The following is an 18364-nucleotide window of genomic DNA, read 5'->3' on the forward strand; positions in this document are numbered from 1 at the left end:
TCGGATCTTTTTTCAAAAAGCCGGGTAAATGGAAATGGTCTGACGCTGCAGACTACAGTGGCCTAACTGGGCCAAAACAAGAAGCAATGTGTTTCGGATAAGTCCTTTCTCAAGTTTAAGGGTTAATAGCTTAATTTAGTTTTTGGTGATGTGGGGGGCTGATGGTTTAGGGGTTAATAGGTTTAGTTAGTGGTAGTGATGTGGGAGGCCAGAGGTTTAGGGGTTAATACATTTATTTAGGTTGCGGCGGGGTCGGGGAGCGGTGGGATAGGGGTTAATAACTTTATTTATGTTGCTGCTGGGTCGGGGAGTGGCGGGATAGGGATTAATAACTTTATTTATGTTGCGGTGGGGTCGGGGAGTGGCGGGATAGGGGTTAATAACTTTATTTAGGTTGTGGCGGGGTCGAGGAGCGGCGGGATAGGGGTTAATAACTTTATTTCGGTTACGGCGATGTCCGGGGGGCAGATTAGGGGTGTTTAGACTCTGGGTTTATGTTAGGGCGTTAGGTGTAAACGTAACTTGTTTTCAACCATAGAAATCAATTGAATATCTGGCAGCATCATAACATAAGCTTTCGGGGCTTTCACACTCCCTTTGATTTCTATGGCATCCGCGGCCTCCAGGGTGGCGGATTGAAACCCAGGTATGCTGCATCGGAATAGCCGCGAGCGTACCTGTTAAAAGTTTGATAACTGGGAAAAAGTGTCAAATAGAGCCGAATGTGTATTCGGAACATCTGTAATGACGTAAGCATCGATCTGCATCGGATTGAGACCGGCGGATCGTATGTTACGTCACAAATTTCAACAGGCTTTGATAACTAGGTCGGATTAAGCTTGCAACAATTACGATGCGGAATTCCGGTGTATTTGTGGTTGACAGCTTGATAGATAGGCCCATAGGGGTTAATTACTTTATTATTTTGCAATGTTGTCGGTTTTGGTGTTTGTTAATACTTTGTGCGGGAGGTTAGGTTTTTTGTTATACTTTGTGCGGGCGGTTAGTTTTTTTTTATTTCTTGAGGGTTACATGTTTTTTCTTGTTTCGTGCGGGCGGTTGCGTGTTTGTTTTTTTAAGGCTTAGTTTTCCTATGCTGCATTCAGGTGGATTCCGAAAAGGGTAGGGTGGTGAAAAAATCCAGGTGGATTCCGAAAATGGCAGGGTGGTAAAAGAATCCAGGTGGATTGTTTTGGCTGTGCGCGCAGCCGATATTCTTTTGGCTGCTTCGGGCAGCCAACATTCCTTTGAAGATGCATGCGCAACTGGCGACGGACGTGTTACAAACGCGATTATAGTATAGATATGTGTATGTACACAAACACATAAATATATATGTATTTAATTATATACATATAAATTTACAAATTGCTGTGATCGCTGCGCTACTTACCCCCTGCGCTGCATAAGTTCTCATGCCGTGTCCCACGACATGAGAACGAGGCTCTCATTTGAGCCTATTGAAGTATGCTCTCATGAGAGTAATGCTTCCCAGCAATGTGAACACTAGCTTGCGTTCGCATTGCTTTCAACTTGTAATTCCAGTGCAAATTAGCGTGTGCTGGTATTACTAAGTGGAGTGCTAATACCACTTTCAAGAAAGCGATATTTAGCACACCACTTGCAATCTGGCCCATAATATTCACTTTTCAATGTATATCTATGGGAATCAATGTGTTTAAAGGGATAATAAACACCAAAAATGTTATTGTTTTAAAAGATAATCCCCCCATATTTACCATTCACCAGTTTTGCATAACCAACACTGTTATAGAAATATACTTTTTACCTCTGTAATTACCTTGAATCTAAGCCTTTGCTGACTGCCTCCTTATCTCAGATCTTTTCACAGACTTGCATTTCAGGCAATTAGTGCCAACTCTTAAATAACTCCATGTGCATGAGCACAATGTTATTTATATGAAACACATGAACTAACGCCCTTTAGCTGTGGAAAACTGTCAAAAGCATTCAGATAAGAGGTGGCCTGCAAGGGCTTACAAATTAGCATATGAGACTACCTAGGTTTAGCTCTCAACTAATAATACCAAGAAACCAAAGCAAGTTTGATGATATAAGTAAATTATAAAGTTGTTGTAGTTGGACTTTACTATCCCTTTAATATTCAAATGTTAAAGGGATATGAAACCCAACGTTTTTCTTTCATGATTCAAAAAAGCATGACATTTTAAACAACTTTCCAATGTACTTCTATTATCTCATTTGCTTCATTCTTTTGATATCCTGCATTGAAAAGCATATCTAAAAAGGTCCAGTTGCTGCTGACTGAAGGCTACACATAGATGCCTCGTGCAATTGGCTCCCTCATGTGCATTCCTATTGCTTCAACTAAGGATACCTAAAGAATGAAGCAAATTAGATAATAGAATTCAAATGGAATGTTGTTTACAATTGTATTCTCTATCTGAATCATAAAAGAAAAATGTAGGGTTTCATGTCCCTTTAATATTTGTTCTATTGAAATCTATGGATGGAAGAACAACTATCAAGAATAATGCTCATACCTCTGTTTCAAGGTCTATAAAGACATTTTACCATCATTTAAGTGACATGCCATTATTTCTCATTTGTGCAAAGATCTAGTGCTATATAGTATGTTCTGCTTCAATCTTAGCATTGTGTCCTTCAGATGATATGGAAACTCTTTCTTTGGATCTGCTGCAACGCATTTGCACCATGAAGTCTTTTATTATCTTCTGGTTTTTTATTATATAGTAACACAATTTCATTACTATGGAAAGTATCTGCCGATACTTTTTAAACTTTTTACAGGATGAAGCATAGGCGGGACATTCTGCTAGAATATAAGCATTGTAATATTTTATACAAACAAATGAAAAAATAGAATATCTTTTATTTTACAATGTCAGATGAGGTAGCTGGAAGGAATTGGCAAACACAACCACTATGGCTGTGAAAAGAACTGAGGTTCCAGCAGGAAGTATAGTGCCAGTGTTAGCAGGAAGGGACAGGCAAGCAAGATTACTTTGAATCCTAAAAATAAGCAAATATCCAGCAGTGGGAAGCTTCAGCATCACTGCACTCAATAGGTTTTGTTCTGTATACAGCAGTGTAGTTAGGATTGTCATTTTACAAATTCTGATTATGCGTTGAAAGCCTCTATGTAATAATAATAAAAAAAGGATCATACTTTGTATATTTCTGTGTATCTTTTACAAACTGTTTTGCACTTTGTATTTGTTCTATGTGAAAAGAGCCTAACAGTTTCAGAAACAAGAGGGACAAGTGAGCTCTCTGGGCTGAACAGGAGAGTTCCCGGGGTGTGTCTCAATCTCTCTTATAACTTTCATGATATTCTCTAATCATTTTACACCTGTAGGTCTCACTGAATTATCTCGTCAACAGTATGCCAGTGACGTTTGCTCAAAATTCACAACACATTGATTTAACTGTCAGAAATGTAATGTATACTAAACTAGAAGCAAATACAAGTTAAATTGTAAAGAAAACATTTAAGTTTAATTGTATTTGCTGCACTCTCCCCTGTGAGTTTCTCTATTTCAGTTAGCTTCATAACCTAAATATGGGAGTCAGCTCTATTTTCTCTGGGACTTCCAGGTTTCGCCCCTTTTTCTTAGAGAATTCAGTGAGTTCAGCCCTATGAATTCTAAACTTTAATTTCTTTTCGTGCTGGAGAACTTTTGATCATCTGTACCTATGTCTTGTGGTTATGAATGATCACTTGTGGAAACTGTGAATAGAGGGCAGCTCCCCTCAAGTTGTATACTAGTTTAAAGGGGCACTAAACACCTTTTGCTATTGTGTAAAAAACGGTCTCATGCTCACCAAAACTAAAAAGCAAAATCTATAAAGTGGGTTTTCGAAATGCTGCAAATTGCCTAAACTGAGTATTTGATTTGCAGCATTTTAAAGACTTTTTGGCCTCTTTAGGGAGCAAGTAGCACACATAATGGTTCCACAAAGGCCAGGAGTGAATATTGTCCAATAAACTTATTCAGTAAATAAATAACCCCATTAGCAGTAGGCATTGGTATATCTCTTGGGCTACATTTTCAGAACCTTGTATTAAATAATGATTTTGATAAATAAGCCTTAAGACCAGAATATTTTCTCATATAATATTAAGACTGCATTATATTATAAATATAAGCCACTGTGAGAATATATTGATAATGTGCATGCTAGAAATTGTACCAATTAACACATAACAGCAATTATTACCACCAGACGTTAACATTTCTTTATTTCTTTATTTGTCATTTATAACAATAATTACAACAAAATGATCAATGCTTCAAGAAATCTGTATTAGATGAATATATTATACATCTTTTAGTACTTGCTTTTTAAAGTCTTAAAACAATTGAAAATGAGGACTGAAGAAACAGACAGATTGTGTTTTTATAAAAAACAAAAGGAGAAATAGTAGTTTTAAGGGCCATGTCTCCTTTACACATTTTATAAGTGTAAGAAAGAAAAGGTTTAAAGGGACATTAAACACTTTAAGATGGTAATATAAAATTATAAACCATATATATATATATAAAAAAAACCTCTGCAATATACTTTCATTATTTATTTTGTCCCCTTTTCCTGTAATTCCATTCTGAAATTGTGATGTTTTCAGTTCCTGTTAGAAATAGAAGTGCAGAACACTGTTATATTCCACACAGCCATTAGCTGCAAACTCTAGTGACCTATTTATAACTGCCCCTAACTGGCCACAGAAGAGAAGGTAACCTAAGTTACAACATGGCAGCTCCCAATCAGCCGCTAACAGGGGGTATCAATCATCCTGATCATATCCGATCTGGACGTTTGCTATCTGCCACCTCAGAGATGGCGGTTAAGTTAAGGAGCAGCGGTCTTAAGACCGCTGCTTCTTAACTTTTGTTTCCGGCGAGCCTGAAGGCTTGCACGGAAATGGCTGCATTCACATCTTAATAATTCGAAATTATGAGGCAAAATATCTTCCTTTTTTTTCACGGATGTGTTCATGTAATATTTCTAGTAAGCTTTTTACTTATATGCAGCATATGGGTAACATGTGGCTTTAAAGGGATATGAAACCCAAACAATTTTCTTTTGTGATTCAGACAGAGCATACAATTTTTAAAAAAGGTTCAAATTTACCTCTATTATCAAAATTTCTTTGTTCTCTGATATTCATGATTGAAGAGATACCTAGGTAGACATTTTGAGCACTACATGACAGGAAATAGTGCTGCCATCTAATGAATAACATTCTTCCAAAACTGCTGCCAGATAGTGCTCCAGAAATGGGCCAGCTACTAAGCATACGCCCCTGCTTTTGAACAAAAGACACCAAGAGAATGAAGAAAAAATAATAATAGAAGTAAATTAGAACGTTATTTAAAATCACATGCTCTATTTGAATCATGAAAGAAAAAAATGATGTTTCATGTTCCTTTGTAAACTAATGAACGGTGTTATTTTTAGCAACAGACATTTTAACAACGTATGACCAGCTGAAAATGATTAAGACCACCAATGGAAATGACCTACATTTTTACAATTATTTCTTTAATATTTTAACAGCTAATTTAATTTAAAAAAAAATACATCTGTATATTAGTCTCAGTATAATCTTTTCTTTGAAAATATATCATTATATCTAGAATATAGTTTGAATTTCATGTCACTTTAACAAAGGTTAAAGACCTCCTTTGCAATGTAAAAAAATACACATATATATATAATTAAACAGCTGGGTTTTCTCAAGTTCATAAAACAATGACATTCACTGATGTATGATTTCTATACAGATGTGATCAGAAGAATCCAGTGTCCCCACCTCCCTCTCCACCACCGCCTTCCTCTTCATCATACTTTGATACCCTGTCTTTCTTCTTATTGGTGCTTTCCACTTTGTACTTAAGCCGACGGATTGGGTCACTAACACTTCTGGAAGCAATGTCATCAGTGAATTCTGGTAACAGGAAATTTCGGTCAATGATTTCCGAGACCTCTTGCCAATTCTTAAAACAGAGAGTTCCCAACCTGACCACTTCCTCCACAGCATTGGGAGAGATCACTTGCCCTGAAGGTTTGAGGACAACAAGGGTGGGAACATCCGACACAGAAAAGTGGGCTTCAAGTTCCCTGAAAAAGATGAATAATACTCTTACTGAGGTCCTGTGGGAAGTTAAAAGCTTGTGGCCAATGGCCCTCCAGTAATTTGTGGGCATGACCACACATGGAAGGGTCAAAGTTGCATGTGGATGGCCAGGGATACATTTGGTTCATGGGAGTGTCCAGAAGACCTGTGGGTGTGTCTGGGCGGGGTTTGGGCAGGGCTTATGCAGGGCTTGGCCAGTCTTTTAAAACCGGGATACCTAGGAGCTGCAGGCAGGACAGTGGGACATACCTCCCAACCTGTGACAATCCCGCAGAATGCAGGTCAGTTGGGAGTAACTAATGCAATAGATCACTGCTATTAAAGGGACAAAAAGTTCAAAAAGAAAATGATCTAATGTGTTAGAGCATTTTCTTATTGCACTATTGTTTGCATATAATTATGTGTTTAAAGGGACAGTATACATCCATTTTCATATAACTGCATGTAATAGACACTAGTATAAAGAATAAGATGCACAGATATAAAAATCCAGTATAAAACTGTTTAAAAACTTACTTAGAAGCTCTCAGTTTAGCTCTGTTGAAAAGGTAGCCGGAAAGCCCACTGAAAGTGGGAAATAAGACCCTCCCCCCTCCCCCTTCTTTTGCATATGAAAAGACCCTTTACACAATCAGGAGCAAGCTGGAGAAGGTAGCTGATGTATTCTCCTAAAATTTTGGGGCTTGGTTAGGAGTCTGAAAATCAGAGCAAAGTTATTTATTAAAAATAAGCAAAACTATACATTTTAAAAAAAAATCAACTTTGCAAAGAAAAAATTAGTGTATAATGTCCCTTTAAATACATAGTTAAAATCAGCTCAAGGGAAGTAGTGCATTACTGGAACCTAGCAGAACACATATGGTGAGCCAATGATAAGAGGCATTGTCAGTAGCAGACCTACTTAACAGTGGCCTCTGGTGCAAACATTTTTTTTTGCAGTAAGCAATAGTAATAAAATACATAATTTTGAGGAAAGATAAGACAGCAACATACACTAATAAAAGGCTCCTTGTACAAATTCTGCACATGGCCATGTATAGACTGGCTGCTACTTGGGCCCTGGTGTTACTGTACCTGCTGCACCAATGATAGTTCTGCCTCTTGCCCTCGGTATGTAGCCAATAATCACACGCTAGTTCCCAATAGTGCATTGCTGCTCTATAGTTGGTGTTATATGCAAGTAATATGTAATATTACATTCTTGTTTATGTTATTTTAACTGTAAAGTCAATTTATTATTGGTACTGAATTTTTACATGTAAATAATCCAACATTTCTCAGTACAGTATTTCTAAAAATTGGTATAACACAAATATTAACATAATAACTGCAAAATCATAAACCGACTATAAACTTAATCTCTGAACTTAAATGAACATAAAACTCAAAATTTAATTTGCCATAAATGTTAAATTATATCTAGTAAAAATGTAATGTAATTTCATTATTTTTAAGATTTTCTTTCCTGTAATTTCATTTTGCAAATGATAATTTTCTCACTGCGCATTGGTCTCAAGCAGGAAAGAACTGATAAGATAAGCCAATCAGCAGTGGCAGCCGTACTACTCTGCCAATCCCCTGCTTTGTTCAGTTTGGCAGCTGTAAAAAAAAATAATATATACTCTTGTAAAGATAACTGCAATTAAAGGGACAGTTTACTCAAAAATTTTCTCCCCTTTAATTTGTTCCCAATGATCCACTTTACCTGCTGGAGTGTATTAAATTGTTTACAAGTAGCTCCTTTACCCTTATATTGGCATTTGAAATTGTTAATTTAGCATGTGGTATCCCCACCTATTCTGAAAGTTTGTGGCCGCGCGTACCAGCTATAGATAGGCTTTGTAAACACAGCCAGCAGAAGAAATTACACTCCCAGTGTTATAAAGCAGAGATAAGGTAGTAAAATGTTGATTTTCCATTGTTCTCTCAAAGTATTGGTGATTGTTTTAAGGACAGATATAAGATAAAGAAGCAGGTATATGTGATACAGTAATGAGATCTGATTATACCTACAAGCTCAACCTATTTTATTAGGCTGTGGCTTCAAAACACAAAATCCGAGCTTTAATATACAGAAATAAACCTTAAAAAGCTAATTTTCATACATTTTTTTACTCTGCAGTTGGTAAAAAAAGCAATTGTAAACACATTAAGGGAAAAACTATTTTACAGTATACTGTCCCTTTAAGCTGTATTGCCACTAGGTAGAGTAGCTGGAAGGAGTAAGCGTTAATATTTTGTTCTGATTAGTAAAGAATTCATTTTTTTTACACCAGATTTAAAATATCCCTAACAGAGCATATGTTGTGGTTATTCACTAATATTTAACATTTTTAAAAAGGCCCTTTTATGGGCCAAATAAAATAATGTTACAATAAATTAATTTTAAAGGCACATTCCAGCCAAAATTGGTATGCACATGGTTGCATTTGAGTTTTTAATATAAGAATTTTTGCAGCTATAGCTGTTTCAAGAGTGTACTTAAAGGGACATGAAACCCAAAATTTTTCTTTCATGATTTAGGTAGAACATACAATTTTAAACAACTTTCCAGTTTACTTATATTATTAAATTTGCTTCATTCTCTTGGTATCATTTGTTGAAGGAGCAGCAATGCACTACAGGTTTCTAACTGAACACATGGGTAAGCCAATGACAATCTGTAAATATATGCAGCCACCAATCAGCAGCTAGAACCTAGGTTCTTTGCTGCTCCTGAGCTTTCCTAGATAAACCTTTCAGCAAAGGAGAACAAGAGAAGGAAGCAAATTAAATAATAGAATCAAATTGGAAAGTTATTTTAAAGCGTATGCTCTGTCTAAATCATGAATGTCTAATTATGACTTTACTGTCCCTTTAAGTATGCTCTGTGCACCAGTATTTTATACACAGCACTTACTCAGAGAGCCTAAGGAGCTTGTATCATCTGGTAAGGACTCAATTTGCATAATTGCTGACATGATACAAGCCCCACTGGCTCTCTGAGCAGCTGCAGCACGGTGCACTGAGAATATATAGCTATAAGTCACATGCACGTGCAGATAAAAATATTAACAATAAAACAGTGATAACTTTTACTAGAAGCATTTGTTGCCAGTATATGTATATTGTAAATATGTTTCTATTCCAAGATTTAATGAATCCATGCACATTTACATTTTTACAATTGTTTCTGACTCTGGCAACATTAAAACCAGCATAATAGACACATCTCATATGGAGACATATATATCCATACTGCCTACTCAGCCTGTCTCTGCTGCTCTGCTTTGCTCTTCCTCAGTGCTATCCCCACCCATTCAGTAGGGATGGGCGAATGTTTCGCAACATTTGAAAAATGAAACGAATTTGAGCACATTCGTTCGTTCAAATCGAATTTCGAATCTTTACATAACATTCTAACATTCGGTTTCAAATTTTACGATTACATTAGAAAATATTTGTTTTGAAAAATTCAAATTTATATATTTGTAATAGTATTTCTATAATGCTTTCTTTAAATGTAATATTCAAATTATGCAATATTCGATTGAAATAGAAACAAATTGATATATTTGTATCTATTATGTATCAATTTACTAGATTCCCTACCACATGAACTATTGAACTTCTGAATAGTATTTGTTAAATAGAATGTTAAATTTGACATTTCGAATGGGCATTCGATCTAATTGTAAACATTCGAATTTGAAAGTGACATTCGAAAACTCTAAATAGCATTAGATTATAGAATTTTTAAGAATATTCATTCGTATCAACATTTGGATTTGTAATTCGAATTTCGGTAATAACATTCGAATTCAGAAATTTACACATTCGCCCATCCCTACCATTCAGCTGCACAGGCTCACAGCTGCTTGATTAGGAAGTTTCCAGTGCTGCAGGGCAATTTATTCTGACGCCCCACAGCCTAATGAGCAAGCGTCATACTGATGCACCCGGATATCAGGAATGTACATTGAATGTTAATAGTGATAAGGGCAGTTCTCCTTACTGCTGTGGACACAGGCTATTTGATATAACTCCTATATACCCAGCTATGCATTGAAATTTGCTAGTGACATGTATCTTGTAAACATTTTTATATATATATATGAATTAGACAATGCTATTTTCCATTAGAATCTCCATTTGATATATTTTGCTATGCCAATGCTTTGCAGGGGCTAAACATAATTATGCTAAGTCATTTGAACAATAATAAAATGATTTTACACATTAGAGCTGGGTTCTTCAAACCACGGGTCTGGACCCATTGCTGGGTCGCAACACCAAGGTTTACTGGGTTGTGACTTGTGTGTGATGTAGTGTGTGTGTTGTAGTGTGTGTGTTGTACTGTGTGTGGTGTGTGTGTTGTATGAGAGTGTGCTGTGTATTGTATGAGTGTGTGAGTGCTGTATGAGAGTGTGTGTGTGCTGTATGAGAGTGTGTGTGGTGTGTGTGTTATATGAGAATATGTGTGGTGTATGAGTGTGTGGTATGAGAGTGTGTGGTGTGTGTGTGTGTTGTATGAGAGTGTGTGTGTGTTATATGAGAGTGTGTGTGGTGTATGAGTGTGTGTGTGTTATATGAGAGTGTGTTTGGTGTGTGTTGTATAAGAGTGTGTGGTGTGTGTGTTTTATGAGAGTGTGTTATATGAGAGTGCGTTTGGTGTGTATATGTGTTATATGAGAGACTGTGTGGTATGTGTGTGTGTTATATGAGAGTATGTTTGGTGTGTATGTTGTATGAGAGTGTGGTGTGTTTGTGTTATATGGGAGTGTGTGGTGTGTGTGTTGTATGAGAGTGTGGTGTGTGTGTTATATGATAGTGTGTTTGGTGTGTGTTTTATATGAGAGTGTGTGTGTGTTTTATGAGAGTGTGGTTTGTGTGTGTGTTATATTAGAGTGTGTGGTGTGTTATATGAGAGTGTGTGTGGTGTGTGTATTATATGTGAGTGTGTGTGGTGTGTGTTATATGAGAGTGTGTGTGGTGTGTGTTATATGAGAGTGTGTGTGGTGTGTGTGTTATATGACAGTGTGTGTGGTGTGTGTATTATATGAGAGTGTATGTGGTGTGTGTGTTTGTGTTATATGAGAGTGTGTGTGGTGTGTATTATATGAGAGTGTGTGTGGTGTGTTTGTTGTATGAGAGTGTGGTGTGTGTGTATTATATGAGAGTGTGTGTGTTGTATGAGAGTGTGTGGTGTGTGTGTTGTATGAGAGTGTGTGGTGTATGTATTATATGAGAGTGTGTGTGTTGTATGAGAGTGTGTGGTGTGTGTGTTGTATTAGAGAGTGTGGTGTATGTGTTGTATGAGAGTGTGCAGTGTGTGTGTTGTATGAGAGTGTGTCTGATTACAAGTTTGAATACAATCAGGAATAAAGTATGCACACATCACAATCACTGCAAAAAAATTGCATCTATCTTGTTGGATATTACTTCAGAAATTTTCAGACTCAGCATAAAAATAGAATTGTGAAAGTGAGTGTTATCACTGCACTGGGTCTTGGGAAAAATAGTTTGAAGAACTCTGCATTAGAACATTTTTGTTATTCCACAATTATGTCCCTTTAACCTCGAAATACTAATCTCCTAGCAACCACATAAATGCTCTAGCATTAATTAACAAGGCCTTAGTGTATGAGAATATTTAATTATGAAAAGTGTTAATAACAAATTAATAGTCATTTGTAGTATTATAACTGATAAAAAATATATATACTTTGGTTAAGGCATGTTCCCTTTGGTTACCTTCTAAACTCTTCATCCTCATAGGGTAAAAAAAGCCAGCGCTTAGGCATGTCCTTCAGAAAATCATCTTGTTCCTCTTCACTTTCATCTCTGGATACGTAAATTAAGACTAACTGGGCTGATCGATTCACATAGAATTCATCGGTCAGCTTTACGAAAAAATCCTTTAGAAGAGGAGCAAACTCCTGGCACTTAGAACTTCCAGATTCACTAAAGTACAAAAGGACAACTCGGTTTTCCAGACGCTGCCACACTTCCCGTTCTGTGTCCAATTCATCCTGGTCGCGGTTATTTTTCACCAACACTTTACCTACGAAGAGGTCTGCCATATTAATGTTAGCCAGTCCTTGGTGAACTTGTAATTTCTCCCTTTTATGTGGACACCAGTACATCTGTAACAAGAAACAATCTTTACAATGAAAAAAATCTTGCTTTACTAAATTGCTAATTAATCGTTTTAACAAGATTAGAAAATATATGCGGAGGAGTATTAATCCCATCTGAATTCTTTTTTTCAATGTTAAAAATGGCCTAGGGCTCAATGAAAATCTTTCTACATGAAAATGGCCCACAGTGAGAGCGTTCAGTGTCAATGTGATTACAATAAATCATTTTCTAATGACCTATAGTGACCTATAGTTGGGACAGTTCTGTTTCTGGTGATGACAAACCAATTTATAGATACTCAGCAACATATTTTCAGGTCCATTTTTCAGTTATAAAATTTAGCACCTCAAAGAACTGCCCTTTTTGACTTATTACCAAGTACCTGAAGACATTTTTTAAATTAAGCAATGGTTTTGTTCATGGGCAAAACACACTGAAATGACACAAAATTATATTGTCTTAAAGTGGAAAGCTAGAATTTACCAGTGAAACAAGTAAAGGGGACTTTCAGTCATGAAGCATAAAATTCTTCATGCTAAAAGTTCCTTTATTTGTCTGAAGCATTCACTGTGCTGAGAGCGTCAGTCAGCCCATGACAGAATGCTATTTTGAATGCTATTTTGCTCAGAGGTGATCTTAGCCAATAGCATTCTAGCTATCCGGCATAGTGGCAGCTGGTCTTCACGGCTATTGGCTAAGAGGTGAAAACGTCACCTCACAGCAAAAAAAATTCTGCCGTGGGCTGCCTGAGGAGCTCAGTGCGGCGAACGCTTCACACAAATAAAGGAACTGAAAGTCCCCTTTATTTGTTCCACTAGTAAATCCTAGTGTTTCACAAACGCTAGCATTTACTATTACTTTAAATTATGGTCTAAATACATTAAGGCTCAACGCTAGTGGGTGTTTTTGCAATTAACATACGGCTAGATTACGAGTATTGCGTTATGAGTAAAAAAAGCAGCGTTAAGGCTCATAATGCTGCTTTTTCACTACCGCTGCTATTACGAGACTTGTAGGTACAGCTGTCCCGCACACTTTTTTGGCCGTACCGCAAATTAACTTACGCAATTTTCGTAAAGTCTTTTTTCAATGGGACTTCCATAGCGCCAGTATTACAAGCTTTTTTTTGGAGGCCAAAAAGTGAGCGGTACAGCCTATCCCGCAAGATTCGTAACGCATTCTAAAATCAGTAGTTATGAGTTTTACGCTACAAAGCTGTAGCATAAAACTCATAACTAAAGTGTTAAAAAGTACACTAACACCCATAAACTACCTATTAACCCCTAAACCAAGGCCCTCGCAAACACTAAAATAAAATTATTAACCCCTAATCTGCCGCTTTCGACATCGCCGCCACTAGAACATATTAACCCCTAAACCACCGCACTCCCGCCTCGCAAACACTAGTTAAATATTATTAACCCCTAATCTGCCGCCCCTAACATTGGCGCAACCTACATTACAGTTATTAACCCCTAATCTGCCGCCCCCAAAGTCGCCGCCACTATACTAAAGTTATTAACCCCTTAACCTAAGTCTAACCCTAACACCCCCTAACTTAAATATAATTAAAATAAATATAAATAAAAATTCCTATCATTACCTAAATAATTCCTATTTAAAACTAAATACTTACCTATAAAATAAACCCTAAGCTAGCTACAATATAACTAATAGTTACATTGTGGCTAGCTTAGGTTTTATTTTTATTTTACAGGGAAGTTTGTATTTATTTTAACTAGGTAGAATAGTTAGTAAATAGTTATTAACTATTTACTAACTACCTAGCTAAAATAAATATAAATTTACCTGTAAAATAAAACCTAACCCAAGTTACACTTACACCTAACCTTACACTACAATTAAATAAATTACCTAAATTAAATACAATTACCTAAATTACGGAAAAAAAACCCCACTAAATTACACAAAATAAAAAAAGACATTGTCAGATATTTAAACTAATTACACCTAATCTAATATCCCTATCAAAATAAAAAAGCCCCCGCAAAATAAAAAAAAACCCTAGCCTAAACTAAACTACCAATAGCCCTTAAAAGGGCCTTTTGCGGGGCATTGCCCCAAAGAAATAAGCTCTTTTACCTGTAAAAAAAATACAAACACCCCCCCAACAGTAAAACCCACCACCCACAGAACCAAACCCCCAAATAAAAACCTAACTAAAAAAATCTAAGCTCCCCATTGCCCTGAAAAGGGCATTTGGATGGGCATTGCCCTTAAAAGAACATTTAGCTCTATTGCTGCCCAAACCCTAATCTAAAACTAAAACCCACCCAATAAACCCTTAAAAAAAATAACACTAACCCTGAAGATCCACTTACAGTTTTGAAGGGTTTATTGGGAGGGTTTTAGTTTTGGATTAGGGTTTGGGCAGCAATAGAGCTAAATGCCCTTTTAAGGGCAATGCCCATCCAAATGCCTATTTCAAGGAAATGGGGAGCTTAGGTTTTTTAGTTAGGTTTTTATTTTGGGGGTTTGGTTGTGTAATGCTCTGACCAATGTAAAATTGCTTTTGTTGCTCTTGTGTTATTTGTCTTAGCAAAGTAATTGATTTTACTAAGATCAGTAACTGTGAGCTTTTTAGTCGTTGGAACAGTTAAATAAATGACACTGAATATAGATAAAGCAAGCGTGCATCAATACACAGACTTTCTATGAGCAGTGTTAGGCCTAGATTTGGAGTTTGGCGGTAAAAGGGCTGTTAACGCTCCGCGGGCTTTTTTCTGGCCGCACCATAAAATTAACTCTGGTATCGAGAGTTCAAACAAATGCTGCGTTAGGCTCCAAAAAAGGAGCGTAGAGCATTTGTACCGCAAATGCAACTCTCGATACCAGAGTTGCTTACGGACGCGGCCAGCCTCAAAAACGTGCTCGTGCACGATTCCCCCATAGGAAACAATGGGGCTGTTTGAGCTGAAAAAAAACCTAACACCTGCAAAAAAGCAGCGTTCAGCTCCTAACGCAGCCCCATTGTTTCCTATGGGGAAACACTTCCTACGTCTGCACCTAACACCCTAACATGTACCCCGAGTCTAAACACCCCTAACCTTACACTTATTAACCCCTAATCTGCCGCCCCCGCTATCGCTGACCCCTGCATATTTTTTTAACCCCTAATCTGCCGCTCCGTAAACCGCCGCAACCTACGTTATCCCTATGTACCCCTAATCTGCTGCCCTAACATCGCCGACCCCTATATTATATTTATTAACCCCTAATCTGCCCCCCTCAACATCGCCGACACCTGCCTACACTTATTAACCCCTAATCTGCCGAGCGGACTTGAGCGCTACTATAATAAAGTTATTAACCCCTAATCCGCCTCACTAACCCTATAATAAATAGTATTAACCCCTAATCTGCCCTCCCTAACATCGCCGACACCTAACTTCAATTATTAACCCCTAATCTGCCGAGCGGAGCTCACCGCTATTCTAATAAATGTATTAACCCCTAAAGCTAAGTCTAACCCTAACACTAACACCCCCCTAAATTAAATATAATTTACATCTAACGAAATAAATTAACTCTTATTAAATAAATGATTCCTATTTAAAGCTAAATACTTACCTGTAAAATAAATCCTAATATAGCTACAATATAAATTATAATTATATTATAGCTATTTTAGGATTAATATTTATTTTACAGGCAACTTGGTATTTATTTTAACTAGGTACAATAGCTATTAAATAGATAAGAACTATTTAATAGTTACCTAGTTAAAATAATAACAAATTTACCTGTAAAATAAATCCTAACCTAAGATATAATTAAACCTAACACTACCCTATCAATAAAATAATTAAATAAACTACCTACAATTACCTACAATTAACCTAACACTACACTATCAATAAATTAATTAAACACAATTCCTACAAATAAATACAATTAAATAAACTAGCTAAAGTACAAAAAATAAAAAAGAACTAAGTTACAAAAAATAAAAAAATATTTACAAACATAAGAAAAATATTACAACAATTTTAAACTAATTACACCTACTCTAAGCCCCCTAATAAAATAACAAAGCCCCCCAAAATAAAAAATTCCCTACCCTATTCTAAATTAAAAAAGTTACAAGCTCTTTTACCTTACCAGCCCTGAACAGGGCCCTTTGCGGGGCATGCCCCAAGAATTTCAGCTCTTTTGCCTGTAAAAGAATAAATACAATACCCCCCCAACATTACAACCCACCACCCACATACCCCTAATCTAACCCAAACCCCCCTTAAATAAACCTAACACTAAGCCCCTGAAGATCTTCCTACCTTGTCTTCACCATCCAGGTATCACCGATCCGTCCTGGCTCCAACATCTTCATCCAACCCAAGCGGGGGTTGGCGATCCATCATCCGGTGCTGAAGAGGTCCAGAAGAGGCTCCAAAGTCTTCCTCCTATCCGGCAAGAAGAGGACATCCGGACCGGCAAACATCTTCTCCAAGCGGCATCTTCGATCTTCTTCCATCCGGTGCGGAGCGGGTCCATCTTGAAGCAGGCGACGCGGATCCATCCTCTTCTTCCGATGTCTCCCGACTAATGACGGTTCCTTTAAGGGACGTCATCCAAGATGGCGTCCCTCGAATTCCGATTGGCTGATAGGATTCTATCAGCCAATCGGAATTAAGGTAGGAATTTTCTGATTGGCTGATGGAATCAGCCAATCAGAATCAAGTTCAATCCGATTGGCTGATCCAATCAGCCAATCAGATTGAGCTCGCATTCTATTGGCTGTTCCGATCAGCCAATAGAATGCGAGCTCAATCTGATTGGCTGATTGGATCAGCCAATCGGATTGAACTTGATTCTGATTGGCTGATTCCATCAGCCAATCAGAAAATTCCTACCTTAATTCCGATTGGCTGATAGAATCCTATCAGCCAATCGGAATTCGAGGGACGCCATCTTGGATGACGTCCCTTAAAGGAACCGTCATTAGTCGGGAGACAACGGAAGAAGAGGATGGATCCGCGTTGCCTGCTTCAAGATGGACCCACTCCGCACCGGATGGAAGAAGATCGAAGATGCCGCTTGGAGAAGATGTTTGCCGGTCCGGATGTCCTCTTCTTGCCGGATAGGAGGAAGACTTTGGAGCCTCTTCTGGACCTCTTCAGCACCGGATGATGGATCGCCAACCCCCGCTTGGGTTGGATGAAGATGTTGGAGCCAGGACGGATCGGTGATACCTGGATGGTGAAGACAAGGTAGGAAGATCTTCAGGGGCTTAGTGTTAGGTTTATTTAAGGGGGGTTTGGGTTAGATTAGGGGTATGTGGGTGGTGGGTTGTAATGTTGGGGGGGGGTATTGTATTTATTCTTTTACAGGCAAAAGAGCTGAAATTCTTGGGGCATGCCCCGCAAAGGGCCCTGTTCAGGGCTGGTAAGGTAAAAGAGCTTGTAACTTTTTTAATTTAGAATAGGGTAGGGAATTTCTTATTTTGGGGGGCTTTGTTATTTTATTAGGGGGCTTAGAGTAGGTGTAATTAGTTGAAAATTGTTGTAATATTTTTCTTATGTTTGTAAATATTTTTTTATTTTTTGTAACTTAGTTCTTTTTTATTTTTTGTACTTTAGCTAGTTTATTTAATTGTATTTATTTGTAGGAATTGTGTTTAATTAATTTATTGATAGTGTAGTGTTAGGTTAATTGTAGGTAATTGTAGGTAGTTTATTTAATTATTTTATTGATAGGGTAGTGTTAGGTTTAATTATATCTTAGGTTAGGATTTATTTTACAGGTAAATTTGTTATTATTTTAACTAGGTAACTATTAAATAGTTCTTAACTATTTAATAGCTATTGTACCTGGTTAAAATAATTACAAAGTTGCCTGTAAAATAAATATTAATCCTAAAATAGCTATAATATAATTATAATTTATATTGTAGTTATATTAGGATTTATTTTACAGGTAAGTATTTAGCTTTAAATAGGAATCATTTATTTAATAAGAGTTAATTTATTTCGTTAGATGTAAATTATATTTAAGTTAGGGGGGTGTTAGTGTTAGGGTTAGACTTAGCTTTAGGGGTTAATACATTTATTAGAATAGCGGTGAGCTCCGCTCGGCAGATTAGGG

General features: G+C 37.0%; 1 protein-coding gene across 1 annotated transcript in view; it reads right to left on the bottom strand.

The window, feature by feature from the left end:
- Window positions 1-5582: 5582 nt before the first annotated feature.
- NXNL1 (nucleoredoxin like 1) overlaps window positions 5583-18364 on the bottom strand; it is a 158161-nt gene continuing 145379 nt past the window's right edge. The window contains exons 2-3 of the mRNA XM_053717934.1: window positions 11876-12267; window positions 5583-6126 (exon numbers count right to left, since the gene is read on the bottom strand). Coding sequence (XP_053573909.1) covers window positions 5796-6126; window positions 11876-12267 — 723 coding nt within the window. The 3' untranslated portion in view covers window positions 5583-5795. The remainder of the gene's footprint in view (window positions 6127-11875; window positions 12268-18364) is intronic.

Source organism: Bombina bombina, chromosome 6, assembly GCF_027579735.1.
Source record: "Bombina bombina isolate aBomBom1 chromosome 6, aBomBom1.pri, whole genome shotgun sequence".
NCBI classification, from domain to species: Eukaryota; Metazoa; Chordata; class Amphibia; order Anura; family Bombinatoridae; genus Bombina; species Bombina bombina.